Below are 27,462 nucleotides of genomic sequence, written 5' to 3'. Positions count from 1 at the left end.
TCGTAGCCAGTTCTTTGCTGAGATAAGCTTGCATCATCGCACAGCCCAAGAGCAATACAGTATTAATTTGAAAGAAAGCCAGAAAACGGAACAGATTAATGCTATATAAATAGACGCCTGCATATTAATTGCGCCACAATTCCAGTTTCGCGGGGCATTACAACAGACAACAACAGAGACAAGGGGCTGCGGATAGACAACAGGCAGACACCAGACATCGGGCAGGCGGGCAGCGCGCTTCGATTCCAATCCACTTCACAGAATTCAAGTTTAAGCCGGGCCCAGGCCGACGACTCGAGCTCAGTGCGACCCGACAACGCGGCGCGACAACAACGTACCACAAATTCGCTCGACAGAATCGACAGATTTGCCAACTTAAAAAAAAAAAACACAACAACAGGTACATACAGTGGCGTTAATTAATTAAGATCCCGCGAGAGAGAGAGAGAGAGCCTCATCGTAATTATGCTCCGTCTGGTGGCCGCTCCCCCAAAGACTCGGCTCGAGGAAGAATTCTTTCTGGGAACGACAGCCAAGAACGCGTTTCGCATACAAAAGTGGAGGACAAAGCAATTTGCTTGCTGGAGTCTTGACTTCAAGTCTCTTTTCTCTAGCATCTGGAATTGATTTGGTTTTTGATTTGCTTTCCAGATGCGCAAAATGTTTGCCTTTATCGGAGTGCTTTGTCTGCTGCAGTCGGCCATCCCGCTGGTGCCCGCTCAGGTAAGTTTATCCTTAGCTCACCCCTCTTCCATTTCTTTGTTGTCATGCTGCGGCAGATTCAACGAATGGCGAATATTTTAATTACAGCGAATTTTTGTATTTATTTTGCAACTCCAAGCCGATGCTGCTGCTGCTGCTGCTGCTGCAGTTTATGCGGCGGCACAAGTCAAGAAAAAGCACATTGAAATGAGTCACAAGTGGCATCAAGTGAAATCCATTAACTTGATTAATAGATCAACGGATGATGAAGCAATATCAATCCCCTCAGCCACCGAACATCATGAACTTTGCTCCCGCAAGCGCGCATCTGCGGATAATACGAATATTATCGAAATTCGCATTAGAATCGGAATCGGAATCAATGCCAACGGCATTGGCGTTGATTTTATTTGCGGTCTGTGGTGTGCGGTGTGCGGTGTGCGGTCTGTGTGGCATTTTACCAAATGATTTAGCTGGCGAAAGTGCAGCCCGAGGGGCAGAATGAAGCCATCTGGCTGCTGGTTAACGCGGGGAACATTCGATTTGCGCAATTTTAGGCAAAGTGCATGGTTGACCAGCAGCAGCAGCAGCAGCCGACCCGACTCGTGGCCTTAAATTGTTGTGCAATGTCCAGCAATGAGTGAAGAATTTTTTAGTGTGCAGTTTCCCTCCACACGCTTCGAGTTTAATTGCCAAAGCCCAAGGCAAAGGCCCGACCACCGGGATGGTAATTAAAAGCACACTCAAACCGAGTGAAGTCGTTCGCTTATCGTTAATCTTGCCCAACTAACTATTATACATCATTTTAATAACTACTAGTGCTGCTGCTGCTGCTACTTGCTACTTGGCCACCTTGAACTTTGTCCGCTAATTGCATTTCCCCACAAAAGATTAAGCAAACACCAAGTCGGTTCGACAGTTGAAGTTCACCCCCTGAGAGTGGCTTATAGACTACAGATCACAGATTATCGATTGTGCACTCTGCACAAAGCAAAGTTCTCTGCTCCGAATGTGCAATATTTCTTTTCTCTCTCCCTCAAGTTTTTACCTGCCACACAGCTACACGCTAAGCTTATGGTTACCCCACTTCAAGAGGGTTTAAATATGACACACGAGCATTATTCGTGTCCTTGTCCTCATACCGCCTTAAGCTCGTGTCCCTGGCAGTGGACAAGTTGAAGGTGGAAACATTTTATGCCCTTTGCTTTCCCTTTTTTTTGTGGCTGACAAAGTTTATGGACATTTCTGTGTTGTGCTGCCTGGGGGCTAATAGAATTTAAGATTTTAATCAGCGCATGCATGAAATTTGCATTTGCATTTGCCCAGCCCCAAAAAGAAAACTTTTTCTATGCGAGTTGTGGGAATTAAAATTGGGAATGTACATGGAATGCCCTGAGAAGGGTTTCCTTCATGCAAATTGCTGGTCATTCGTTCCCCTTTTTGCACTGCACTCTGCGCCAAGAAATTGTTAATAATTTTGTGTGGCCTGGCATTACATAAGTGCCTAAGTGGCTGCCCCGCTGGGCTCACAACTTGATCCTTTAAATCAGTAAATCTGCTAGAGAAAATCCTCAAATCTCTGGCTCTTAATTGTGCCAATGAATGGGCTGCTCTTTAAGTGCCATAAATGAATACATGTAATGGACCAGTCCTGCACTTGACACCACCACTCGAGCATAACTGGAGGGCATGGGGAAAAACATTTAAATCTCTTCAGACAAATATTGACCTAAGCCCTGGCCGAGTCAACAAAGTTTTGTTTATTGTTTATTGTGAATTTGTTTCATTTTATTTCACTTACACATACTCGTACATGTGTGTACATGCAGAGGTACATTTATTTACATTTATTTGTACATTTCTGTGAAAAGAAATGCGCACAAAGCGCACACAGAATATAAAGTTGTGAAATGTTTTCTAATTAATGTTAGTTGCTTTTCCACTGCAAACAGCACAGATGACCATTAGTTTAGTGCCCGGAAAATGGAATTACATTTTCGCTCTGGAAAACGAGGACTAACAGGAGGGCAGTGGAAATTATGTCTACTTTTCCTTTGCAACCATTTTGGATTTATCTCAGCCAGCTGTGGGCGCACTCGCCTCACACATACATATCTTTGCTGGGATCAGCCAAGGCTGAATCCCATTACATACATCACTTTTCCAGTGCAGGAAGTGTGCGATGGAGTGGAGTGGCGATGGTAAAGCTGGAGCACACAGCCTCGCTAAAGTGTTGAGTGGAAAACTGATTTACCAGTCGCTTGAGCAGGCTTCAACGCTTCGAGAAAACCAAACCAAACCGCTTGGCCGTTTATAGTTACATATTTATCTCTGTGCATTTGCATCTCATTATTTCGGTGGAGCCTCAACTAAGTCGAGCACCTGGCTGCCAGTTGAAGTGCCTTATAAAATCATTGCTAATACATCAACTAGTTATTTCTATAAGGAGCGACAAGCGGATATTTGTCAAAGCGGAAGTGGCTGGTTCAGTGGCAAATACAAAGTTTAATTGGGTTCTAATGAGTTGAAAATCCTCTCCAGTTGAGTGGAAATACTTGAGTGACGAAAGGCGAAAGGCACAGTAAGAATTGATACACGATAAGAGTTCCATCAGAGCTACTTTTGTGCACATAGTCAAGTGATTGTTATTAAACCTAACAATGTAAGAGGCAAGCCATGCCCGGGCCTTAGTAATTAATATTTACAGCACTCTAAAAGATAAAATGCCACACCTCACAGCTCCAGCCCGTAGATGGACACTTGTAGATGTACCGATACCGCACCGAACACTTGTCGGCCCCTTTGGCAGTGTAGGACAACAAACTGCTGGCCAATGCCACCCTCTGTTAACAGACACCCGGTGTCGCCATCATCCCCTTGGGCATCTGCTGATGTGCTGCTGAGATCCTCCACATGCACAGCCGTAATCCTGTAGCCATCAGCGTCGTTCTGTGTGGCGGGATTAAGTAATTTATATTCGTGTATTTTCGTGTATTATATTTGTGTTTATCTCACCTGCGAGCCGTAGACCACATCTCTGCCTCCGCCCGGGGTCTCGGGCGTTAGGTACACATCTTCGGTGTACAGCGGGCTGGCATATTTGCTGACATGTCCCCAGGTGACCGAGGCGCCATCACAGCGTAGCACATGGCACAGCAACAGCAACAGCAACAGCAGCAGCAACAGTTGACTGCTCTTCAATTCCCATGCCCGGGCATTTGTCAACATGACAACATGCGTCTGTTCTGGCTCACTCCACGGGAGTACTTTCCAACGTTCTGGTTGTGGTTCTGCCTATGCTTTCACTTTCTTCTCCTTCCCTTTCTGTGGCACTCACTTTTCTCGTTGCCCACTCGTTCCCACAGACGTATGAAGCTCAAATGAGCCGCCCTCAGGTGGCCAAGTTAAATATTGTCGCCGTATAGTGTCGCTGCATGGCAAAGTTGTGTTATCAGCGACAGGTGTTCTCTCCCGCCCTCGCTCTCCCAATCTCTCTGTTTATGATAACTCACTTTGGTTTGGTGTTGTGTGACTTGGCTTAGGCATTGACCCTGACGGTCAATAAATTGCCAGAGAAATGAAATCACACTTGGAGAAGAAAGTGCAGAATGAGAACACAGCTGAAAGCCTGAAGATACATAGATAGATAGATAGATCTAGTAGTAAGAGCATTCAGTGGTCGCTGCAACCCCTCTCCGTGGTATTTGCTTGGGTGTTGTCATGTTATTGCCTGTCGTAATTATTGATAACTGGCACCCAACTGGCACTCTCCGCGCTCCCATTGCTCGACTGGCGCTCTCTCTCGATATCTTTCACAAGCGAATCGAAGTTCCATTAAATGTTCTCGTTTACGGCAGGCTGTGCAAATATTTGTTTTTGTAAACAATTTTCTAAGCTGACGAACCTTTGCCTCAGCGGCTGTGGCGACCTTAGCCGACTTCAGACACTCGTGCCACATCAGAGGGCTTCGAGTTGCCAAAGACTTGCGGCCACAAAGGGTGTTTTGGCGATTGTTTGTGCTGGCCAAAACTTTTGGCCCAAAACTTTCCACTACGAATATTAAGCGGCAAGAAGCGGCACAACATGTTGGGCCAAAAGTTTCAGCAGAGCCTTCAATCCGTGGGAAGGCGGGAAACTTTCAATAAAATTAGAACTTTACACCCTGCTCCCTTTTGCACTGCTTGCAGCTGATTACGCTGCGCGATGGCAAGGTGGGCGTGAACTTTGCTGGCTACCACGCCGATGCCGGACTGGGCGGCCTACTCACTGGAAACTCTGCCCACGGCGGCCTCAGCGCCTCGGCCGGAACACCCTGGGGCTCACGAGCCGCCGCCGGTCTGGGCGGCAACCTTGACGGTAGGAAATATTCATTTAGCATTTTCCCTTGATTGATTTGATTTGAGTTCTTCCGTCTCTCCACCTCCTGCAGGAAGCACTAACGGCTTTGGGTATGCCGCAGCCCAGGCTAATCCTTCGGTGGGCGCCAGTGCCCTACTGGGGGGCAGCGCTGGCGAGCACGGGTACATTGGCGCTGAGGCACACAGTCCCGGCAAGACGGCCATTACCTCCAAGCAGCACACGGTGCAGCATCAGGCTCCAGCTGCCGCATCGCCCACTTCTGGCCCGGACGCACCACCGGCCCTGCCCACCGTCAGCAATCATGTGCAGCGTGTGAAGCCACCCAAGAAGTATTCGCTGATCAGGCAAGACGTGAGTATTTATGGCAGATACTTTGGGGTGGCATTGGGTGAATCTCATCCCCCAAAGAGCGGAACCCAAAACGATTTTGAAAATTATTTATGGGAATGTGCCCGGCATGTGCGTGAATAAATGAGTGTGTGCGAGTGTGAATTGATTGATGAATAGTGCACAGCGACAGACGAAGCAACAAACCAAACAAGCTATCATCAATGTGTACATCCAATCCAATCCAATCCCTCTCCTATATCCTGCCCCCTGATGCATTAGTCGGAACGCAGCGAAATCATTGAAAATCATGTTGTGGCAGCCACACACCTGCCGCCGCTGCCGCTGCCGGTGCCGCTGCCGACGCTCCCAGCGCCTGCTGTGCCTGCCTCGTCGGTGATAATTGTGAAGCGGCCGCGGCACCGCGTGAAGCGGCCACGACAGCGGCAACGTACCGTATACGTGATGCAGCAGGAGGTGCAACGAAGCGATGCGCAGCCAGAAACGGAGCAGCAGAAGGTAACGGTGTGCCAAAATATACAGACACAAGCACACAGATGCACGCACACCACACACACACACACACGGGTATAAAAAGAGCGAGAGCGACAAGGAGAACACACAATTTTTGGCTTTTCGTGGGATAAACTTTTGCTTTTGGCGGGGGCGCAAAATTACATTTTATGCTGTAATTTTATTTGAAAAACATTTACGGACAATGTGGAATCCAAGCTTAAACCCCCGCCTGCCCTGCCTTGCCCCTTCGTTTGATGCATGCATTGTTCCTTTTTGCTTTTTTTGGTGGCGGTGAAGTTGAAGTGGCAGTGGCCGTGCCTTTCTGCTTTGAGTTCCTTTATTACCTTAAAGTAAGCTGAACATCTTCCCTGCTCCACAGGTACCAGCAAAGAGCGACGTGAAGACCGTGCAGACCCACAAGTACACAAAGACCGTGCAGAGGTCGCCGCAGGCGGTGGGCAATCGCTTCCTGGCACCACAATCCTCATCGCCCGTTGGCCTGGCCCTCGATGTGAGTGCACCGTCGGCTGCCTTAACATAGATTTACTTGATCTTTATCCTATGGCATCCATCCATTGCAGATTCCCATTGGCATTTTGCGCTCCCTGCAGCAATCGCTGGGCAACCTGGCCAACGGCGGTCCTCAGGCCAACGCTGGTGCGGCGCCCGTTCATGGCTAAGTCCACCGCTTGTGGGTGGCTGGTGGAGTATCTGTAAGCTTTCTCTTTATACACAGCTAGAGCCGGTGTCTATCAATAAAGCGTCTAAGCAAGCTAACCAAGCCAATCGGCTGGATGTGTGCCGACATTGAGTAGGAGTTTGCGTTGCCCCTGGCAATGGGGCCCCTGGGGAGAAGGGAAACATTCAGCATGAGACACGTTCGATTGGATTGCCATGCAGAGATTCAACAGCTCTCGCTGTTGCAACACATATTGTAATGTGGAGTGAAGCCAAGCGACTTGAAAGGATATAACAACTGACACGAGACTGGCTTAGAGAGGCAGGAAAACAAAGTTAAAAACTTCCGGCTTAGACTTCAATTATTGCCCGTCCGGTTGGGCCATTTAAAGGCTTCTCGAGGCTACTTGGACTCTGCTCCAGCTCAACCGGCAAGTGTTGCGGCCACTTTTGCTGCTGCTTCTGCTCCTGGTTGCTGTTAATTTAGCAAGGGTCTGCCTGCCATTAAATCAAATGCCACAACAAGGAGGCCTCGTACTCGGGAAAATGAATTGGAATGGCATCCTACAAACTACGAAAACAGTTTGGAAATTCGCTGGAAATTCAAGTTTGCCAACAGGAAAATGCCCAGCCATGGCAATTGTTTATTTAGGAACTAGTCTCCATGTGTGTGAGAGGAGAGTGCGTGCGAGTGGGACACCATCAAGATCCAGACCTCTGACAAGATATGGCACACACTCACACACACTTCACACCGCAGAATATTTCACACTCTGCACAACCGCAGGCACTCGCTCGTGCGCCCCAAAATTTCGATGAGTGGGACAGTGTGCAGGGGTTGGGCTGCGGCAGGGCAAAAAGCAACAAGACACACAAGCAACAACAACAACAACAACAACAATATGCATTGTGTAAATATGCTTAAATACTCGAAATGCTTTTATGCCCCCGTTTTAATCCCACGCCCTGCAAAGTCACGAGTTTGTCCCATGGCGGTTGGCCATGAACGCGGGGGGGAGGGAAGCACCATTATAGTGGCCATAAGGGGTCAGTTTGCATATCTGTTTGGCGGTTTGAATTTCTTAATTAGTGGCACGCCTCGTATTTATCGCCGACACTCGATTATGCGGCCCTTGAAAGCCATTGAAATTCCTTGCAAATTAAAGCAAACAATGCATTAAGCCATGTTAATAAATATACACAAATGTCCATGGGTTGTGTGCGTGTCCTGTCCTCTGCTGCTTACAGTTGCCAGTTGCAAGTCTAAGCTTTAGTTTGCCCTCCTCCATCTGTCTTTCGAGTGAAGCCCCATTTATCCACTCAAAGCTCAAGCAGATTCCACCGACTCATCCTGCATCTTATTATGAAAGATTTTGGGCAGCAGCGGCGCCATAAGTTGAATTTCTTGTAAAATAACCAAAAAAGCCGGGCATAATTCTGCGTTTTTATATGGAAATATATGTGGTGGAGAGTAGCACAGACTCAGCCAGAGTAAAGTCAACAGCACAGACCATTTTGGTGTTATTTTTTTGTTGCTCTCTTTAGGCAGGTTGCCAGGACGTGGCCAGGAGGGGTCAAAGGCAACGGCAAACCCGGCCTCCTCGCGGTTGGCTCATTAAATTTTACGCACGTGCCGCACAAATTATGTTTGCCCACATACACATAGTGCGGCTGTGTGGGTGTGTGTGGGTGTGTGTGGGTCTGTTAACCCTCACCTCACTCTTGGGCGTATATATTTACACATTTTTCTAATTTCGAGTTTCAGTGCAAAGCAGAATTTAAGTTGGAAATTGAAAAGGTTTTCGGCTTCAATTTATGTGAGCCGGAAAAGGAGCCACCATCTAATGTATGAGGCAGACGGCTAAATCATTCAATAAAAGAGCCCACGCCCACTGTCCATGCTCCTCGCCCCAAGGTAGGCATTCATGTGAATGAAAAGTTAAAGATTTAATGAGTGTTATTCCGTCTCAAGTTGAATAAATGATTGCCGTACACCGTTGCGTATGCGCCATACAACAGAAACTTGCCAAGTAAGTCGGGGGGCGACTGTGACAACCATGAATATTCAGGGTCTGTGTGTTCGAGTTGGCGGAGATCGAATATAAATATTCAAATATTCCCCACAACTGCCAGCCAGAAATGTTTGTAAAAAACTTTTCATTTTTCTGCTGCTTTTCATTGAAGTTTTCTTGCAGGTTTTTGTGTGTATGGGGGGGATATTGTATGTTGTGCAGAAAACCAGCAGCCAGCAAATACATACATAAATGAATACATATCTACTTGAATGTATGTACGTGTTGGCATCGTATTCTTTTTGTTGTTGTTGTTGCCAGCATCCCAAACTATACGATGTCTGCATTATTAATGAGTCGACTCCATTTAATTGAAGCATTGTGATTGTTGGCAGCAGATGGGGCGACGTAGAAAGGAAACCAGAGTGGAACAGAGCGGAGCACCTGGCGCATGCAAATTGTGTGCCACGTGCTCGTTGTTCCGTGTTAACCACGCAGGCCAGTCGCCTGCCTGCCTGCCTGCCAACTGTCGACAGTTCAACAGTTCATAAAAACAGGCGTCAATGTGTGCCATGCGATGGGTGCGTGGTACAGCAATCTTTAAATGCCCCAAGGTAATATAAATGCACACAGAACGCGGGTAAAAAAGAGCAAGCCAACCATTTTGGCAACCTTTTACAGGGTGAAAAAACACTTCGAAGATAGGCATTCGAAAGGCATAAACAAAACATTCAAAACCCCGTAATTAATTTTGCTGAAAAATATAACGATTTTAGGGGAGGATAAAAGTTAAGACAGGGACAAGGACATGCTCGCTAAATTGTTTGCCACAGCACTGATCAGGTATCAGGCCTTAGGAGTCGTGTTGGTTTTTTGGTTTTTGGCAATTTGTAAAAGTAAATCATTAGGCTGCATAAACAAGCACATTTATTGTGCTTGTATTAAGCTGATGTTCATGGGATTATTATATGGAAATATCAAACAGCAGATGCCCTGGGACTTGGCAACCAGAACGGAGACACAACACAGATACACCAGCAGGAGCCGCAGGGGATTATCAAACCTCAAGACAGGAACCGCGAGATCCAAAATAAATTAACGTCACGATTACCGATGCAACAGTTTGCTGGTTTCCCCACAACCTTTAGCCTCCCGCTGTGGGGACGAGGGAAGCCTTGGAATGAAGTCTGTGCAAAAGTCGTGGAATCAAACAAAAATGTTTCCGCTTTCCCAGGCGCTGCTTGGGAGGCGTGCTCTCCGAGTGTCCTCCGTTCAGCTCGGCTCTGTCCGGCAGCTCTGACTTGTGGTAATAAAATCATAAATCCACAGACAAAGTTGAATGGCGGCGGGGCACAACCGAAAATACAGAGCCAGTGCCCGTGCCCGTGCCCGTGTCCGGGCATCCCGGAAGCGGAAATTATGTTGCCCCGTCTTCGGTTTAACCTTTGTCTTCTCTGCTTTCAGTTGCCATGAATGATTGCATTTTAAACTCGACAGTTTTGCAGAGTTTTCTTTTAAGTCTAGAGCCGGACGGAGACCTCCGGACAACCGGATGACCAGACGGACCGTGGGTGGCCTACCTTTTCCGCTTTTAGCTCTGGCTTCCACATTTTAAACCTCGTTTTGCCGTCTTTCGTTCTGCTTGGTTACATTTTTATAGCTGCACCGGCAGAGGCAGAAGCAGAAGCATAATTAATTTCATTTTACGACGAGGCGCCCTGCAAAAATGCATAAAGTCAATTAACTGAAAAAGCAGGCAAGAAGCAGGATGCTGATGAGGGCGAGGACGAAGCAAAGGATGTTGTAGTGGCTTAACCGAGGAGCATGCTGCAAATAAATCTTGGGGTGAAGTTGGTGTCAAGCATAAATCCAAGGGTCTGCGCCCGAACAAGGCCATTAGCTGAAAGGTTTGCATTTTTTACGATTCTTGATTTTCACATTATTCTTCTACTTAATGGGTGCGTTGGAAGCTCAAGGAATTTATGTGAAATTATTGTTCAATTTATTCAGTATATTGGCATAATTGCTTTAAGAGAGGCAGCAGCAGCACAAAGCGAAAATAAAGGTTGAAACATGTTCATCTATTAGCACTTTTATTTTGTAATTTAAATAGTTGGCGCCCCACACAGCGCTGCCACACTTTTCGTGGCCATACAAGTCCAAGTTTAATTTTGCCGCGCGATACTATCGCTGTTCGGCGATATTTAGAAATACAAGGTATCGAAACTCCTATTCGCATGTTTTTCAAATGTCCCTCGAGGAATTTCGATCTTTTCCGTAGCTAATTCTGGCTCTCATTTGAAGTATATTTCTACGAATGTATCTAGATCAGTCTAATATAGAGTCATTATTAATGTTTAAAAGCAGATGGAAAAATATAATTAATATTAAATTATCCAAATAGGGTATGCAAACGAACACAACATGCCATATACCCGATTGAAAAGCAACAGGTTGTCAAATTTCGTAACATTCTAAGCCCACTCACGTAACGTTAAATGCTATTTTTGGTGGTTAACCCTTTTTAGTTTTTAACTTAATTTTAAAACATTCCATTAAAGAGAAGTCATGAAAACTAGCCTATCTTGTGGATGATTGATTGATAAATCGGATTAAATTATAGTTTTATCGCTGAGAATGCTAACGAACTAGTAATGTAAAATAGAACATCAAAATCTAGGAATATTATTTAAGACACGGATATTTACGGTGTACTTTGAAAATCGTGTGGTATATTTTATCGATTAGTTCGCGGTCACACCACTGGCCAACTCTATCAACAGCTGTTTGAAAAGCTAACGAAAACAAACAACAAAACTGCATGCCCCGCCGGTTTTTTTTTATAAATTATCTCCATTCACGAATTTTGCGCGTCAAACCAAACCAAATTTACTCAAACAACTAACTGGCAGCTTTAACCTTCATTACTTGCCATGAAATGAGGTAGCAGGAGCAAGGAAAGGGAACGGAAAGCCCGATGTGAGTATGTGGGTGGTTCGAGCACGCGCGATATTGCCAAATGGAAACGCGGCAAATGTTCAAAAAATGCTTCGGATTTCATTCGAATGGCGGCCGAGTAGCAGAAAGGACACGCGCTCCGCCACATTTTAAAACTGCATCGTGTGCCACGGGGCCCAAACAAACCATAAATCGCGTTTCTGTCGTGTGGAAAAAGTTGCAAGTTTTAGCAGGTTAACTGAGTGAATTGTTATTGTTGCCATTTCAGCACTGGCAGCGATGGAGGAGTTTAGCAGCATTAAGCCCAGCAGCTCGGTGGTCAAGCTGGCCGCCTGCCTGGAGAAGGTCTACAACAAAATCGTCGAGAGCCGGGAGAAGCAGGTGGCCGAGCACCAAATCAAGGAAATTGACTTTCTCAAGACACAATGCAAGCACGAGCACATGCAACTGAGCCTGATGAGCTGTCAGACCCTGGTGCGCCTCGTCGACGAGGGTGTGCTGGATGCCAATGGTGTGCAGAACACGCTCCTCTCCATGCTGGGCAATGCAGGGTAAGGATTCGACCCACATAACACACGCCTGCAGGGGCACGCCTCTGAACTTCCGGAGTGGCAGACAGGCAGACAAGCGAATTGGAACGCAGCGAATCCAATGGCGAAATTGCTCGCAAAAGGTGCATAAATTAACAACTGGGAGCCGAGCAGACTGCACTTAATTAAGCGAGCATTTAGCGGTTGCCAATGTGCAGATTGGGACTGCTCTTTACATTGTTCTCCCAATCGGCACGCAATCCTACACATTTCCGCTTGCCGCCTGCCGTGCCGCGTGCTACAAATTAATTGCTCCAGGCACTTGGCACGTCATGTGATAAATGGGAGAATGAAATATGACTGGAGGCGCTAGGAAGTCCAAGCTGTTCGACATTGACTTGATTTCCGCTGACCGCAATCCAAGGTGCTCAATCTTCCAGCTCCAACCTAGATCTGGGATTGTGCCCGGGTGCCATAAAATCTATTAGCCATTTCCCTGCACGCACATGTTCCCTGGACAGTGTCCACCCCGCCCACAAACCAACACCCTGCTGGCCTTGCCTCGCATCGCAAATGTTTGTGTGATTTATGCAAAGCGAATCAAAACTCTGGCATTGAACTTGAAATGTTTACGTTGCCCCAACCACACTGAAGGACGTCAAGCGGTCATGTAATGCAGGAGTTAGCCTTGATAAGCGGCAAGCAGCAAGTGTAGCGGCAAAAAGGATTGCATATTAATTGGCCTGCAGAGGGGAGAGACCAGACGCCGTCATCCGGTGGCCAGCGCGTGAATTGTAATTAGCCCGTCAAACGCAAAGCGATTTACCCGCTTGCAGGCAGGAGTGCCTTGCACATGTGTGTGCAAGTCGTTAGGCAACTCCGCGACTCTGCACTGCAGCGGAAGTATCGCTAAACGCCAGTTATATAGCTGCTCCCAGCTCCACCCTAATGTTTTAGCGATTATCAAAGTTCTGTAAGCTGTTATTACACCCACACTGTGGTCTTCCCTTACAGTCCGCTGCACTTTGCCATCATCACGGAGAGCATTGTGGGCCTGCAGCTGCTCAATCTGAAGCGAAAGACATCGCTGCTGAAGGAGCAGGAGACGTATCAGTGCTCGTATGGCCTCAAGACCCAGCAGCATCCACTCATCTCGCTGCTGCAGCACTCCAGCGTCAATATGAACGATGTGAGCAACAAGATTATCGGCATTTGCCAGCACCATGACAAGAGGTGAGTCCCAAAAGATTACCCAATATTCGAGCATTGATTTATGTAAACTCCATCCACAGCATACGCAGCCACAGCGTGGAGTATCTGCGTCCCGTGTTCCTCTATGTTCTGTGCAATCCGCAGACGCTGCACGATGTCAAGCCGATCTGGACGTGCCTGCTTGGGCTGAGCAGGAGCCAGCCCGAGGCGCGAGCACTGATGCAGGAGCTGTTGTCGTGGAGCAAGTTCAACAATGCCAGCACCTGCCTGTCCACCAGCATTCTGGTGATCGAGGCCATCGACTACTTCCTGCAGCAGTCGGATCACGCGCAGTCCATCGATCTGTGCATCTACCAGGCCTGCCTGATCAAGCAGCTGGCCAACTACGGCATCGATCCGCGACCCAGTCTGCTGTGCCTGCTGCGGGCATTGCATGCGACGCGGGAGCAGACGCGGGACCACTACCACGTGCTGCTGGTGCTGCTGGCGGAGGTGCTGCACGTCCTGTCCCCCTTCTACCTGGCCGACCTGCTGCGCATCATTGTGTTCGTGGTCGTGCAGGAGCGCTGTGGCCATGAATACATTCTGAACATGTGTCTGGATGGCATCATTCAGTGGATGTCTCAGACTGCATTCATACCCGCCGAGGGGCTGGCCCTGGCCAACCAGATAGTGCAGCGTGTGGTCGACCTCCAGCAGGCGGACGAGGGCGAGCGGATATCCACCCGACAGCTACAGCCGGCCCACATGCGCAACTACCATCCGGACATTGCGATTGCCTTTGATCTGGCCAATCTGGTGGAGTCGTTCGATGCCTCCGAGAACCAGGATGTGTTTGCCTTCGTTGATGCTTTGAATGTGAAGGCCAACACGGCCTTCTGCCAGCGCCTGCATCTGTTCCTGCGCGCACTCTTCCTCTCCCGCCAGCCGCCCGTTGACTGCTGGTTCAAGATCTACGAGGTGATCCTGCAGACCATCAAGGTGAACGAGGGCATCGCCTACGACTTCCTCATGACCTACATCTTCAAGCTGGCGCACGAAAACAATCCAGAGCTGCAGCTGGAACTGCTTCGCGGCTTGCCACACTTTGCCGTGTCCAAGGTGAGGCCGCAAGGGATCTTTCCTCGAATCTGTCACTAACTCCTAACTCCTCTTTTGCCTAGGACAATGTGCCCATGATTCTGAACACCATTCGAAATTTGTCCAGCGAGAATGGCACCTTCTGCGTGGACCTGTATCTGCGTCTGTGGCGCGTGGAGACGCGCACCTATCCCTTTCTGCTGAAGCAAGTCGCCCAGCCGCTGCCGGTGGGGGACAAGCGCTGGGAGCTGCAAGTAGCCCGCACCCATGCCATGCGGGAGATCTGCCAGGAAAAGTACCAGCCACAAACGAACACTCAGCTTGTAGCCCTTTTTCAATCCTAAATCTTTACTTTTTGCAGGCCAACGCTGCATGGCTCGGAGCTGCTGCCACACCTCAGCAACACCCTGAACAGCTGCACCGATGAGTCGGGGGATCTGGCCACATCTTTGGCTTTGGATGCACTCTATGCTCTGTGCGACAGCCACACTGTGAACATCGCCTCCACGTGGCACGCGCTGGGCAGCAAGTTCCGCGGCGAACAACGTCCGCAGACTCTCCGTTCGCTGTACCATTTCTTTGGCCTGGTGCCGCTGCTGCAGACACCCACGCTGGAGTACGAGAAGCTGGCGGATGATGCCCTGGAGCAGCTGTGGCAGGCCATTAGTCGACCGGGCACAGATGCGTCACAAGTTCGCAATGCCCTGGCAGCCCTAAAGAGCTACGAGCCGGGCACGACGCTCAACTTGCGGCACATTCCAGCTCAGTTTCGTTTCGAGATTGTCGGCGGCGCAGTGGGCGGCCGAGAGGTCGTGGATCTGCAGGAGGAGACCGTGCCTGGCGACGTGTGGGTGCAGTTGCTGCAGAAGATACGCCCGGAATGCGGCGATGCGGCTGCAGATCTGATTGCCCATCACATTGGAAACGAAATAAACGGCTTCCGGAGCGGAGTCTACCGCCTGCCCGAGGGCAAGCCAGAGCCACGCAAGCTGGTCGGTCTGTTTGCGACCAGTCCGCTCCGCGCCGTCACCAACTACATGGTGAGCCAGGCCCGCTTCGGAGACTACGTGTCGGAGCCCTATGCAGTGACCTTCGCGCTCAGGGCGCTGTCCAAGAAGTTCCCCAAGCCCATACCGCCGCTCGACTGGAGCTGCCTGACAAGTTTCTTCCACCTGTCCTTCGATGCGCGAAAGTACTGCATCATGATAGCCAATAATCAGGCATCGAGCTCGGGCACTGCCAAGCGTTTGCTGGAGAACTTCCTGGTGGACTTTGAGCCCAATTGCTTCGAGGAGGATCTGCTGTTGCTGTTCTCCCTGCTGCCGGAAATAGCCAGCAGCGTGAGCCTGCAGATCATCAAGAACTTTGCCGAGAAGGTGGCTGTCTACTGCTTCAAGGAGTCACAGCTGAACGACTTTGCCGAGGGTGAGTCTGATGCTCTTTATGGCATGCTTTATCCTCCTCCCATTTGCAGGCTGCCTCTTTGAGAAGTTCCTGGACAGCGTCAAGTACATATTCACCGGCAAGTGTGACATACCCGAGGTGCTGGATGTTTTCACGCTGATTGTGGAGCGCTACATGGACTCGATGAACCTGGACTCGCGGCTGTTCGAGCGTTACACGGAAGTGGTGGCCGTGCTGCATCCGAATGCCATTGACGGGCTGACGACGCCCGCCAACTGGTGGGAGACGCCCGTGGGCAAGCTGAAAAAGGCCACCATCATTCGTTGCTATCTGGTGCTGTACAACGACAAGCTGCCCAACCCGCTCAAGTGGCTGACGCCTATCATCGATGCGTACGAGAAGCGGACGGAGGAGCGGCCCTTCTTCTATCGCCACTTGGCCGCCACTCTGTATGCCTTTGGGAGCGATGAGCATGCCTGCAACTGGATCATGGAAATATTCCTGGAGATCCAGATGCTGCTGGCCGAGGCCTCCAACAAGGAGAAGGCCACCAGGGCGCTCTATCTGCTGGACATTTTCGTGCTGGCCGTCGATGTGCTCTCCGGCTGTGCCGTGCTGCTGGGCAGTGTCGATGTGGTGGCCACGGACGATAAGCTGCGACTCACTCTCTTCCCCGAGAGCCTGCAGTATCTGTGCGATCACATCTTCTGGAAGGATCACGAGGCAAAGGTGACACCAAGGACAACCTCGACTCATTCGCCTCTTAATTGCTCTTCTTTTGCGTTTTAGGTCTATGAATTCCTGTTTAATCTGTACAAGCACAGTGCCATGCCGTCGGACTATGCCGACGTCTTCAGGGAGGCAATCATTTGCTCCCGGAACAAGCCCTACTTCGACCACAAAGGTGTCTGGACCAAATACGTAGGACTGCGTAAATGAACGACGACGAACACTCCGCATTTAACACTCTAACCCCACGCCTAAAGTGCACTTACTGGTCAACGGGATCACCGAATACCGGCAATGTTAGTCAACTTTTGATAGCAAACGCATACTTTGTTGTTTGTATGTGTTTAAAGTTTATTAAATGCATTTTTGCGCACAATATTTGAGTTTCGATTCAGTGAAATGTTTCTAGTGCTGCCGGACCAAGTGAAAGCATTAAAAAACATCGCAAAATCATATCATTATTGCCAGCAGATGGCGCTGACCGTGAAAAATACCATCAACAAACACGATATATCGATACATAGTAATTACTTACTCCACATCCCTAATGCTAATATATTTATTAAAAAAAATGCAGATAAACCAAGGAAAAAAGTGTATTTAAATTGTATTATCAGTGCGTGTCACGTGCTGCAATCTTCATTGGCTGTGAGGCGACCTTGAAGCTGGTACACCACGGAATCCACAACAGGGACAACATCAAAACGTAAACAATGGACGACATAAAGCTGGCAAAGGTATGTTTATGGCTTAATCAGGTCCAAACTGTGCTATTTGCCGAACAGCAGTCACCACTGTGAGAGGCCAGTGGCATTGGCTAATCTAAATCCTGTGTAAGAGTTGTGAGTCATGCTGCAGAGCCTTTGTTTGCTCCACCTTCTGCTGGGCTATTCAAAATCGATGGTCAACCTGGGCGGGCGGCAGAGGAAGGCCCGGCGCACCAACAGGGGCAGGCTGCCTGTCAATAAGTAGAAATCTCAGCTTGCCGCAGGACACACAAATCACATCTATTAATATATAGACGCACAGCAGTGGAATGTGAATTCATCGACACCAACACCCACTCACAGTCAGGCGCTGATTTGACGAGGTTACTATGTAGCCTTCACCCAAACATAATTTTAGCTGCCCTAACCCACAAGTTCAAGCCACTCTCAAATGTCCTTCATTACGTTTCTCTTCATCAAAGCCACAGGAAAGGGTATTTGCTGTTAACGATAGTTGCTCTCTTTCTATGGGAGCAGAAAATATCCCTACCCTTGCATGGGACACATCTCAGCTCACAAATTGAACCAAAGCCTAGCAAAACCTTAAATACTCACTTCTTACAGGGTATTTGTAAGTATTTGCTCTTTGAGCGACAGCTGCCTGCTTTCTTCCCATTGGCTGAGAAAATTTCCCGCTGGCCACAAAATTTCCCCAACACCCAGCATAGCGTGCATTTAGGCGCGCGCCAGGCACACTGGCAGCCGAGTTGACTCCCAGCACTCGTGTCGGGAGCTTATTCTACTGCGGCGCCAACAGACAACACACACCCACACATAGAGACCCAAAGTGGGAAAAACAAAGTGTCCAATATATATGTATATACATCGATATACATGCGTACTTTGTGTGCCGTTAAAGCGAAAAGTGAAAGTATCCCAGCCCGTCCCGTACCACCCCAGCACTCACGTGATTTGATTTATAAGCCAAGGAGCCAGTGCCCATTCTCTCTCTCCCTTTTAATTCAAAATCAATAAACCCATTGTGCAACAAGAACAACAAAAACAACAACTACAAAGTTGGCAGAGACGGCGAAAAGAAGACTAGACCAGTGAAATGGACTTTACCAGATTCATGAATAAATTCAACGAAATCGAACGCCAACTATCTCCCACCTCGGCCCTGCGGCTGAGCTTCGACAACATATCGCCGGAGACGGAGGAGCCGCCCGATGGCAACAAGAGGCTATGGGGCGTGCCGGTGCCACCGTTCGTCTCCGACAAAGTAGTCTCCTGGATCGAGGAGGAGTTTAACGAGGCGCCCGTCTTCTACAACGGCAACTGTGTGCTCAAGAAGGTAACATCCTCTCCGTCCATCGGGCACTCCAAATCGTGAGGGAAAATCAAACTTCGTTTTCTTTTTAAAGCATTGCCGCCGGCGCTTGTCCGGAAACTATGCAAATTCCCAACGAGCTGGCCTGTGTCCAGGGTTCGTTTCCCTATTTGGGTCACTCCATTGCCACATTCCGGGTGCATTCCGGCGCCATTTGCGTAGCCATTTCCCCCACAAAGACTTACAAATTGTTTCATCCTCCTCCTATAGGAACCGCTGGCTGTGCGGGCAATTAAGTGGGTGTGGGCGTCCCCTTGTGGTCACAGATGGAATGGCTTCTGCACTCGTCCATCATATCCCATCCCTTGCCGCAAACTGCAACTGAAAAGGTTTCCTTTCCATGTCTCCTGACAACTGCCATCGTCTGTTTGCCATTCCGCTTTCAATTTGCCAGCTGCGGCAAATCAAATAAAACATTGCAGAGGATGCTGATGGGTCCTTAAATCCTTAAAGCCCCCAAGTCCACACGCAATGATGTAGGTTCATGGTTCAATTTGCATGTTAAATCGAATCCTGCTGGTGTAATGAACCCACCAACCATCCCACTGACAATTAACTAACCTTATCTATCCCAACAATGGCCCCGCCTCGAACAGAACTGAGCCCAAATGACATGAAAGGAAATTAGTCGCTTGATGAGCGAGCCCGGCAGCTGGGGCCCTGGGGCAATAAGAGCTGCCACAAAGAGACGTGTGAGGCAGAGAGTGTGAGGCAGAGGCTGAGGCTGTGGCTGTGGGCCATCAAATGCATTAATGGGATGGATGGATGGGCTGCCTGCCCAGCGGTTTTGTTTAATGGATGAATGGCATTCCTTCGTGTAGTATATTTTAAGGCTCCTATTCCCGCTCGCAGATTATATGCCTGACAAAGGAGTAAGCCTGCAAGGGAATTTTCATAGAAAGTAAAATAAAAGAATCCCTTTATCGCGCGCCTTTGAACTTGCTCCCGTTTTGCTGTGGCTGGAGCTGTGGGGGAGCTGCAAGTTGTGGAGTGGATTGTACGGCTATGTGGGTGGCTCACTGACGTCAGCACAGCAGCTGCAATTGAAATGAAGATTTTTGGGGAAATGTACAAAGTGCATGCCATGCCTGCGTATAACATTTCACTTATTTTTTGCACTTTGTTTCCCTTTCTTTGCAGGTGGAAAGTGTGCGGATGATAGATCGCTACAATACCAAAAATCCCACAGTTGGAACCCTCTATCTGACGGCAACCCATTTGATATTCGTGGAGCCCGAAAGCAACAAGGAGACCTGGGTAAGTAGCCACCAAAATATGACATCATCAATTATTATATGCCCCTCCCGCCTTGGGGCAACTTGTTTTTGTTTTTGTGTGGTAACTTTTCGAATTGCAAACACCGTGGACTGAGCCACAAACAATTTAGTGCCCTACTGAGTCACCTTCCAAGTTGTTTCGTGCACGGGGAAACGTGCTCAAATGTGTGCTTCCCAGCTGTGGCTGGGGCCTGGGCTTGACCTCGCTCCATGATGAGTGATGCCTGACAGTCGTGGATGCGCCTGGTTGTCCGCCGCTTCCGCCACTCGGCTCAGGCTTGAGTGCAGAAAAAGTTTCTGCTAAGAAGTTGCCTCAAGGCTTCCCTCTATTTGCGCTCAAAGTTGCCGCTTAAATTTGCAATCTGTGCGCCTTGTAAGAACTTGGCATTAGGCACGTTGCCGTCACGTACACGCCCGCCCCAATGCAAACGCACAAATTGAATCCGGCCAGCATTGCTCTACTATTTATGTACATTAATTGCGCTGCACAGCAGTAGATTCTCATCAGGCATAAGCCACCACAGCGGGGCGTACAGGCAGGCGACTCGAAGGGGTGGCAGCACAGGGTGGGGGGTTGCACAAACAACTTGGTCAAGCTATTCCTGCTTAGCGCTTTTTTTGCATTGTTCCCAGCCTCAAAGAGGAAACATTTCATAGAAAATTCAAACAGAAGAGGCACCCAAAAGGGGAAGAGCAGAAACCGAAATTAAATAAATTAAATTGGCTTATCCCTAAAGTTGATTTGCCCTAAATACCACACTCCTTGATATATGCATCCTAACACTTAATTGCCACTAAATTCTGCCTGGTTCTACCAATTAGGACGGCTGTTGATGTAAACTTTAAATTGCATTGCGGCTGCCCAGAAGCTCTGGCGCGTATACGTAATATTTCAGCAAAAGCGCACGCATGCATCGCATTTTAATTACCTGCCTGCAAAATTGCATTAATTATGCTCTCCACACGTGCGACAAGTGCCCCCAAGGGCAGAACTATGCTCACTTGTTGGCCAAGTGCGAAGATAATTAATTAAAATGCTAAAGGGTCTTCGAGTGGCAACTGTCGGAGTGAATATCGATTTTCAGTGTCTTTCCAAAACACTTTTCGCTCATAATACTCTGGACAGCAGAGGCAGAACCCGCCACAGGCTACACGGGATTACAGTTTTTACTGCCACTGAGTGGGGAAGGAAAGGCCCGGCACGTACTTGGCCTGTTGGCTCACTGGCTGGGTCGATGGAGTGGCAATTTCTTCAGTTTTTTCGCTCTCCTCGCGCTTTGCATAATCGCAGCCCTGGCCCGCTTTCATGGTCGAAATGGCACAAATTAAATTTCTGGTTACTTGCAGATTCTGCACATGCATGTGGCCAGCATTGAGAAGCTGCCGCTGAGCACAACCGGATCGCCGCTACTCATACGCTGCAAGACATTCCTGTCGGTCACATTCGTGATTCCCAAGGATTCCGAATGCCACGACGTTTACACATCACTGCTGAAGCTCTTTCAGCCAGGTGAGCATTGAGTTTAAGACATGCAAACCATGAACTGAGGTTCCTTTTGCTCCTTCGACAGTTTCCATCAACAAATTGTATTGCTTCAACTATCAGCCGGCCAAGGATGACTACCCCAAGAGCGCTGGCTGGGACTTCTTCAAGCTGGAGGCCGAGTTTAAGCATCTGCTGGTGCCCAACGACAACTGGACCCTGTGCTCGATGAACGAGAAGTACGAACTCTGCGACACCTATCCGCGTCAGATCTATGTGCCCAAGGAGGCCACCACGCTGATGCTGATCAGCAGCTCGCGCTTCCGCTCCAAGGGTCGCCTGCCAGCACTCACCTATCTGCACAACAACAAGGTGGGACTCAGCTTCAAATGCAAACATTTAGCTATAAATAATCGTTCCTCTGGTAGGCATCCATTTGCCGTTGCAGCCAGCCGCTGTCTGGCTTCAGTGCTCGCTGCCTGGAGGATGAGCAAATGCTGGAGGCCATACGCAAGACAAACACAAACACAGACTACATGTATGTGGTGGATACGCGACCGCGTGTGAGTAGCTTGCGACATTCCCCTAGAGATGTAAATAAATTCCCTTTGAATGTTTGCAGATCAATGCGATGGCAAACCGTGCCGCTGGCAAGGGATACGAGAACGAGGCGTTCTATGAGAACATCAAGTTCCATTTCTTGGGCATTGAGAACATACACGTACAGCGGGCCAGCCTGCAAAAGGTGCTGGAGGCATGCGAACAGAAGTCACCCACCATGAGCGCGTTCCTGAATGCCCTCGAATCGTCTGGCTGGCTGAAGCACATTCGCTCCATATTGGACACGTCGAGGTGGGTAAACATGCCAATAGAATGCCTAAACAAATAAACTCAAGAGACTTCTCCTCTCCTCCTCAGCTTCATTGCAAATGCCGTGGACAAGGGCGTCTCTGTGGTTGTACACTGCTCCGATGGCTGGGATCGCACCGCTCAGGTGTGCTCGCTGGCGCAGCTGATGCTGAATCCCTACTATCGCACAATCAAGGGCTTCCAGGCGCTCATCGAGAAGGATTGGCTGGCCTTCGGGCACAAGTTCAGCGAGCGCTGTGGCCACATTCAGACGGACGCAAAGGAGGTGTCGCCCATCTTCACGCAGTTCCTGGACTGCACCTGGCAGCTGATGTCGCAGCGCAGCGAGGCCTTCGAGTTCAACGAGCGCTTTCTGCTCATCCTGCACGACCATGTGCACTCCTGCCAGTTCGGCACCTTTGTGGGCAACTGCGAGAAGGATCGACTGGACCTGAAGCTGGCCGAGCGCACCTTCTCGCTGTGGGGCTTCATGGCCAACCACCTGAACGAGTACATCAATCCGCTGTACAAGCCCAATGTGGATGAGGCGATCAAGGCCAACCTGGCGCCGCAGTGCATCAAGTGAGGAGGAGTCTGCGTCCAGCATCTGTGTCTTAGCTCATCGTCTCTTTCCTTCGCAGATTCTGGCGCGGAATGTACTGCCGCTTTGAGAGCGGCATCCATCCGAGGGAACCGCTGGGCGATCTGCTGCTTGATAGCAAGGAGCACACCAACTCGCTGGAGGATCACGTGCAGCATCTGAGCAAGCGCATAGCGAGCTTCAAGAGTTACATCTCCAAGTCGGCCAAGAAGCTGCAGGATGCCACCAGCACCAACACCACCAAGGTCGCCAAGGAGGTGGCTTCTACACCCAACGAGATCAATGACAACAAGTAAAAGCCAAAGGCAGCAGCGTTGCTTAATCCTCCCTCTAATCACCGACTCCCCTTCCTTTTCAGATACAACTACGACAAGAAGTTGAGCGAACTGTCGGCAGCAGACGACGACCACCCGCTGAAGGCCAACAATATGTCCTTTGCCAATCTCTCGCTAAACGCAGAGCAGTCAAGCAGCCCGCAAACCCTGCCTGACGAGATCGAATCGGTGGCAATTGATTGGAAGCCCATGCGCAATGTGACCGCCTGCTCATGCTCCACGCCCTTCGATCAGTTTAGCAAAAAGGTGAGACACAACAAAGTTTGACAAAGCTTAAGCCTAACTCGAAACTCCTCGACAGACACATTGCTGGCGCTGCGGCGACATCTTCTGCGAGCGATGCATTGACAAGAATGTGTCGCTGCCAGGCCATGACAGCGGCAAGCCGGTGCCCGTGTGCCGCGGCTGTTTCCGGCAAATGCAAAAGCAAAGCCCATAAGTGACTGCACAGCATATGCTTATAGCCTAAACCATAGTTGTACTACAGTGTTAAAGGGATGAAAACAGCATCAAATCTATTAATTAAAGATTATATTTATTGTTGCATTTGTAGTGGTAGCTGCTTAGAAGCTCCTTCAAGTTCAAAAGAAAAACTAAACACTAGATCGCAAAAGATTGATTGGCTTCCAGGGCATATATGAGAGTGGATCTATCTAAATACGATAAGTCGGGCACAAAAATCTGTATATTTTGTTGTTAAACTGATGTAGATTGGCACACACACACACACACACACACAAAACTATTAACTAAGTGTCTATAAATATAATATTTATCAGCAGAGAGAGAGGGGCCGCTGTGCGACAAAAACCTTTAACATTCGATTCCATCTAGCAGAGAAGCCTGAAAACTGACTCGATTTTAGCTATTCCTTCAGCCACAATCCACATACAGCCCCAGCAAGCCTCTCTCCCCTCTGGGCAAAGCAAAAACATTAAAAATACTATTCAAAATTGTGTTTATCAATTTGATCAAAGTGTAATAATAAAAAAATTTAAATATTTATTCAACATCAGCGGGCAGCAGGCTATAGTCTGAGCGAGGATTAGTAGCCAATGTCTGGCTTGATGCGCAGAATGACGGGAACACTGGTGCAGGGCAGGATGGCCACCTCGGTGACAACGGCGCTGACCAGCTCGGGTGGCGTTATGTCGTAGTTCAGGTTGAGGGGCGTGAGGTGTGCCTTGGATGCCCAGTTCTTGAGGCAGCACTTGTCGTCGCGCACCAGCTCGTTGGGATCGCTCAGCTCGTTGTAGACGATGGCGTCCGTCTGGAATCGTTCGCTGAACTTGTGCGTCTCGCAGCAGACCAGAACGGGAACGTTGTGGGTATTGGCCACCAGGGCCACCTGTGCAGTGCCTGTGCGCGCCATCACATAGCCGTTGGCAAGCAGGGCATGGGCACCCAGCAGCACCTTGGTCGCCTCGGCCATCACATAACCCACGGCATTGATCAGCACATAGGTGCAGGGTATGCCGTGTGCGTGCAGGCGACGAAGCATCTCCTGGCCCTCGCACGTGGGACGCGAATCGACGACAATGACACGGAAGGCCACCTGTCGCCGCTTGGCCTCCTCGCAGATGAACTGTATCAGCGAGGAGCAGCCAAAGGTGAGCAGCACATCGCCGTCAGTGATCTTCTCCTGCAGCGAGCTGCTTATGGCCTGGGCCGCCTTGCCAATCTGGTTCTCTATGTAGGTGTCGATGAAGTGCACGAGTATTTCCTTCAGCTGTAAAAAAGAATTTAAATCCACATCCCTAAAACAGTGAGCAGTGATCCCTGAGTTACCTCCGCCTCTGGCACATCTGCCGGCAGTTGCGTGACCTGATTCCTAAACTGTTTGTAGGCATTCGACACGGAGACGGCCAGCGGGCGACACTTGTGCAGATGATCCACGTGGTGCTGCACCGCAGCATCCAAGCTGCGACCAAACTCCTTCTTGGCAGGCGTCTCAAAGTCCTGCACCACCTGCCGCAGCGCATGCAGAAAGGCAATGCAGCGCGCATTGGAGCCGACCACCGTGCGCTGAGCATACTGCACGCCCAGACGCGCCATGCTGGGATGCACCAGCGGATCGTTGATAAACAGGCTGGCGCCCTTTTCGGCAGACACCAAGTGATTGAAGAGCTTTACTTTGCACTCTGACTTGGCGCTGCCTGAAGAGTTTTTGCTGGGTGAAGCTGTCGTCGTTTTCTTGACAGGCGAGACGCTTTCCCGTTTCAGTTCCTTGGGTGCCGTGTGCGTGGCCGTAGACTTTACAGGAGCCTTGGCCGCTGGCTGCGCTTTCTTCACTTGTCCTTGGCCTTGCGCCTTGGCTGCCCGCTGAGCCTCCTGTATGGCCCGACGCTCGGCTTTGCTCAGAGCTGGTTTCTTCTGTAAATGGCAGAGGATTAGAGGCTTTCAAGTTGAACGTTTGACAGGTTGCTTACCTTGTCCTCATCCGCTGCAGGGGCTGGAGCTACGCTTGGCGCTGGAGTCTTCTCTGTCACCTTTAAGTCGGCCAACTGCTGCACGGGGGCTTCGACCTTCGCCCCACTGGATTTGGCTACTTTGGCAGCCAGCTTCGCCGCCTTTTTGGCCTCTCGCTCAGCCTTGATCTGGTCGCGGGTCTTGTCACCAGTTTCCGTTACTACCGCCGCAGTGCAAGTGACTGCGGCAATGGGAGCAGCTGGCGCTGCAGTTGCTGCTGGCGGCTCCGGCTTGTCCCTGGCAGTGGTTGTTGTCGTGGTCGTCAGCTTTGTGGTTATGGTCGTCTGCTCCACTTCGGTGATGATTTTTGTAGCTGGCGGCGCAGACTTTTGTTTCTTGGCCTGCTTGGCTTGCTTCTTGGCCTCGCGCTCTGCCATGACCTGCTCACGCGTTGCAGCGTCCTGCTGGCTGTTTTCCCCTGGCATTGTGCTCTCGGTGGTAGTCGAGGATTCTGTAGTAGTGGTTGTGCTGTCTTCCACGCGATTTCGTTTGTTTCGGGGTCTATTGCGCTGCCTCAGTTTCTTTGGCTTGGCCTTGGACGTCTGACTCTCAGTCTGTGGAAGGGTGGGGTATGAAATTAGTTGAGATAATTATCAGGCTGGGGATCCAATTCTAAATCAAATCATAAGGCATGCAAAACCAAAGACTACAAGTGCTCTACGATGGTTTAAAAGAGTGAGGCCTGATACCTGTGACACCTGGTCGTTCGTATTAATCATTGTGAGAGCTTGCAAGGAGATAGACATGGAAATTTAAATGGCAAAGGATGTGGCAAAGCCAGCAGCTTGAGGCCCTTAGTAGCGGCACTATTAGGACACACAAAGAGGTTAGCAAATGATAGTATTCCTCTTTAGCCGGCTTGTTAATATGCTATTCACAGGCTACAGGTTTCATTTACCTTACGAATTGTTAAATTGTTCAATTTGTTTGCTCACGACGGCAAAAACCATCAGCTGATCGAGCGGCGATCTATCGATGTTATCGAAAATAGTTTAGCAACCCTAATGAATATCCTTATTTTACTACAAACTCACCGGATTAAAACTATTTTCAAAACGCAGTAGCTAAAGTAAAAAAGAACTAAGCAAGCCGTATATTTGTGTTTCATTCTGCCATTATAGTAGATATTATTTACACAGCAGAAAATTTTCGATAGTCCCTACACACGATAGCGGCGAAAGTTGGCAGCTTTACTACAGAGTTGCACCTGACGATTTTATTGTGGTCTTTCATCGAGGTACGTACGTTCGGCATTCGTAGGAAAATTACATAATTTTTGCATAAATCAAAATCTGATATATTTCCTCGCCACTGCAGTATCTAAATCAACAACTACCATGGCCGACAAAGCTGCTCCCGAAAAGCCCGTGGGTCGCCCCATGAGATACCCGTACACTTTCTCGGCAAAGATTGCCCAATTCCCCATCAAGCACTACATCAAGAATCAGTGGATCTGGCGCTACTACTTTATCGCGGCTATTGCCTGCGTGCCCGTTTTCTACAAGATCAGCCGATTGGGTAAGTTTTTCTGGCGCTCCTGCCAAAATTACACAAGCAAGTGCACTTTGTAATGATTTTTCTTCCAACAGCCAACTCGCCCGGAAACAAGAAGGCATGGGCCGAGTCCCAGGCTAAGGAGGCTGCCGAACACCATTAAATGGCCCTCAAGAGCGATGCTGCCTTTAGTTTTAATATATGCATCTACATTTCGGAGCTGTTTTTGTTGGCTTTAACCTTGATCGGCGAATAAATGAGTTGAAAACGGATACATTTTCTGTAATCTGTAAATTGTTCATAAATTTGTGTAAAATGTGGTATTTAAAATTACATTAAAATACCAGACA

The 27,462-nt window shown here is 49.2% G+C and overlaps 6 protein-coding genes across 8 annotated transcripts; 4 read left to right on the top strand and 2 right to left on the bottom strand.

Annotated features, from left to right (window-relative positions):
- The first annotated feature begins 201 nt into the window (after positions 1–201).
- Positions 202–6,681, top strand: LOC117579655. Its single transcript, XM_034265641.1, has 6 exons — positions 202–400; positions 652–723; positions 4,890–5,058; positions 5,132–5,412; positions 6,284–6,415; positions 6,486–6,681. The coding sequence occupies exons 2-6, from the start codon at positions 652–654 to the stop codon at positions 6,582–6,584; spliced, it is 753 nt and encodes a 250-aa protein (XP_034121532.1). The 5' UTR covers positions 202–400; the 3' UTR covers positions 6,585–6,681.
- LOC117579675 lies at positions 3,188–4,088 on the bottom strand. The gene is made up of 2 exons (XM_034265664.1): positions 3,718–4,088; positions 3,188–3,651 (listed from the first exon to the last, which is right to left on the bottom strand). Exons 1-2 carry the CDS (start codon positions 3,928–3,930, stop codon positions 3,436–3,438), a joined length of 429 nt encoding a protein of 142 aa, XP_034121555.1. The 5' UTR covers positions 3,931–4,088; the 3' UTR covers positions 3,188–3,435.
- A 4,744-nt stretch (positions 6,682–11,425) lies between the features above and the next one.
- LOC117579596 (focadhesin) lies at positions 11,426–16,885 on the top strand. The gene is made up of 8 exons (XM_034265533.1): positions 11,426–11,573; positions 11,821–12,103; positions 13,097–13,315; positions 13,375–14,395; positions 14,458–14,669; positions 14,736–15,799; positions 15,849–16,507; positions 16,568–16,885. Exons 2-8 carry the CDS (start codon positions 11,832–11,834, stop codon positions 16,715–16,717), a joined length of 3,597 nt encoding a protein of 1,198 aa, XP_034121424.1. The 5' UTR covers positions 11,426–11,573; positions 11,821–11,831; the 3' UTR covers positions 16,718–16,885.
- A 164-nt stretch (positions 16,886–17,049) lies between these two features.
- Positions 17,050–23,695, top strand: LOC117579617 (myotubularin-related protein 6). Of its 2 annotated transcripts, none has more exons than XM_034265568.1 (10): positions 17,050–17,244; positions 19,745–19,861; positions 21,229–21,391; positions 21,453–21,736; positions 21,793–21,927; positions 21,987–22,216; positions 22,283–22,795; positions 22,855–23,106; positions 23,173–23,395; positions 23,451–23,695. In XM_034265568.1, exons 1-10 carry the CDS (start codon positions 17,221–17,223, stop codon positions 23,586–23,588), a joined length of 2,079 nt encoding a protein of 692 aa, XP_034121459.1. In that variant the 5' UTR covers positions 17,050–17,220; the 3' UTR covers positions 23,589–23,695. The 2 variants fall into 2 exon arrangements, with proteins under 2 accessions (XP_034121459.1, XP_034121448.1); XM_034265557.1 differs by lacking the exon at positions 17,050–17,244 and adding an exon at positions 18,322–18,568.
- Positions 23,696–24,130: 435 nt separating this feature from the next.
- On the bottom strand, positions 24,131–26,656 carry LOC117579623 (translation initiation factor eIF-2B subunit delta). Of its 2 annotated transcripts, XM_034265580.1 has the most exons (5): positions 26,517–26,571; positions 26,308–26,424; positions 25,579–26,172; positions 24,938–25,522; positions 24,131–24,878 (listed from the first exon to the last, which is right to left on the bottom strand). In XM_034265580.1, the coding sequence occupies exons 2-5, from the start codon at positions 26,362–26,364 to the stop codon at positions 24,195–24,197; spliced, it is 1,920 nt and encodes a 639-aa protein (XP_034121471.1). In that variant the 5' UTR covers positions 26,365–26,424; positions 26,517–26,571; the 3' UTR covers positions 24,131–24,194. The 2 variants fall into 2 exon arrangements, with proteins under 2 accessions (XP_034121471.1, XP_034121481.1); XM_034265590.1 differs by lacking the exon at positions 26,308–26,424 and having other exon boundaries at positions 26,517–26,656.
- Positions 26,657–26,935: 279 nt separating this feature from the next.
- LOC117579694 lies at positions 26,936–27,386 on the top strand. Its single transcript, XM_034265687.1, has 2 exons — positions 26,936–27,136; positions 27,208–27,386. The coding sequence occupies exons 1-2, from the start codon at positions 26,956–26,958 to the stop codon at positions 27,273–27,275; spliced, it is 249 nt and encodes an 82-aa protein (XP_034121578.1). The 5' UTR covers positions 26,936–26,955; the 3' UTR covers positions 27,276–27,386.
- The last annotated feature ends 76 nt before the right edge of the window (positions 27,387–27,462 follow it).

The sequence above is a fragment of the Drosophila guanche genome, unplaced genomic scaffold, assembly GCF_900245975.1.
Source record: "Drosophila guanche unplaced genomic scaffold, DGUA_6, whole genome shotgun sequence".
In the NCBI taxonomy this organism is placed as follows: domain Eukaryota; kingdom Metazoa; phylum Arthropoda; class Insecta; order Diptera; family Drosophilidae; genus Drosophila; species Drosophila guanche.
This window is presented reverse-complemented; position numbering and strand designations above follow the sequence as displayed.

What these genes read in the sequence shown, in the direction of transcription:
- LOC117579655 (XM_034265641.1), top strand. Translation starts at nt 652, where the DNA reads ATGCGCAAAATGTTTGCCTTTATCGGAGTGCTTTGTCTGCTGCAGTCG. An exon ending in TCCCGCTGGTGCCCGCTCAG is followed by an intron (nt 724 to 4,889) that starts GTAAGTTTATCC and finishes CACTGCTTGCAG; the next exon opens with CTGATTACGCTGCGCGATGG. An exon ending in ATTCGCTGATCAGGCAAGAC is followed by an intron (nt 5,413 to 6,283) that starts GTGAGTATTTAT and finishes CCTGCTCCACAG; the next exon opens with GTACCAGCAAAGAGCGACGT.
- LOC117579675 (XM_034265664.1), bottom strand. Translation starts at nt 3,930, where the DNA reads ATGTTGACAAATGCCCGGGCATGGGAATTGAAGAGCAGTCAACTGTTG. An exon ending in ATGTGGTCTACGGCTCGCAG is followed by an intron (nt 3,652 to 3,717) that starts GTGAGATAAACA and finishes CCCGCCACACAG; the next exon opens with AACGACGCTGATGGCTACAG.
- LOC117579596 (XM_034265533.1), top strand. Translation starts at nt 11,832, where the DNA reads ATGGAGGAGTTTAGCAGCATTAAGCCCAGCAGCTCGGTGGTCAAGCTG. An exon ending in TCCATGCTGGGCAATGCAGG is followed by an intron (nt 12,104 to 13,096) that starts GTAAGGATTCGA and finishes CTTCCCTTACAG; the next exon opens with TCCGCTGCACTTTGCCATCA. An exon ending in CACACTTTGCCGTGTCCAAG is followed by an intron (nt 14,396 to 14,457) that starts GTGAGGCCGCAA and finishes TCTTTTGCCTAG; the next exon opens with GACAATGTGCCCATGATTCT.
- LOC117579617 (XM_034265557.1), top strand. Translation starts at nt 18,329, where the DNA reads ATGGACTTTACCAGATTCATGAATAAATTCAACGAAATCGAACGCCAA. An exon ending in GCAACTGTGTGCTCAAGAAG is followed by an intron (nt 18,569 to 19,744) that starts GTAACATCCTCT and finishes CTTTCTTTGCAG; the next exon opens with GTGGAAAGTGTGCGGATGAT. An exon ending in CTGGCGCCGCAGTGCATCAA is followed by an intron (nt 22,796 to 22,854) that starts GTGAGGAGGAGT and finishes TTTCCTTCGCAG; the next exon opens with ATTCTGGCGCGGAATGTACT.
- LOC117579623 (XM_034265580.1), bottom strand. Translation starts at nt 26,364, where the DNA reads ATGTCTATCTCCTTGCAAGCTCTCACAATGATTAATACGAACGACCAG. An exon ending in CTGCAGCGGATGAGGACAAG is followed by an intron (nt 25,523 to 25,578) that starts GTAAGCAACCTG and finishes TGCCATTTACAG; the next exon opens with AAGAAACCAGCTCTGAGCAA. An exon ending in CAGATGTGCCAGAGGCGGAG is followed by an intron (nt 24,879 to 24,937) that starts GTAACTCAGGGA and finishes TCTTTTTTACAG; the next exon opens with CTGAAGGAAATACTCGTGCA.
- LOC117579694 (XM_034265687.1), top strand. Translation starts at nt 26,956, where the DNA reads ATGGCCGACAAAGCTGCTCCCGAAAAGCCCGTGGGTCGCCCCATGAGA. An exon ending in CTACAAGATCAGCCGATTGG is followed by an intron (nt 27,137 to 27,207) that starts GTAAGTTTTTCT and finishes TTCTTCCAACAG; the next exon opens with CCAACTCGCCCGGAAACAAG.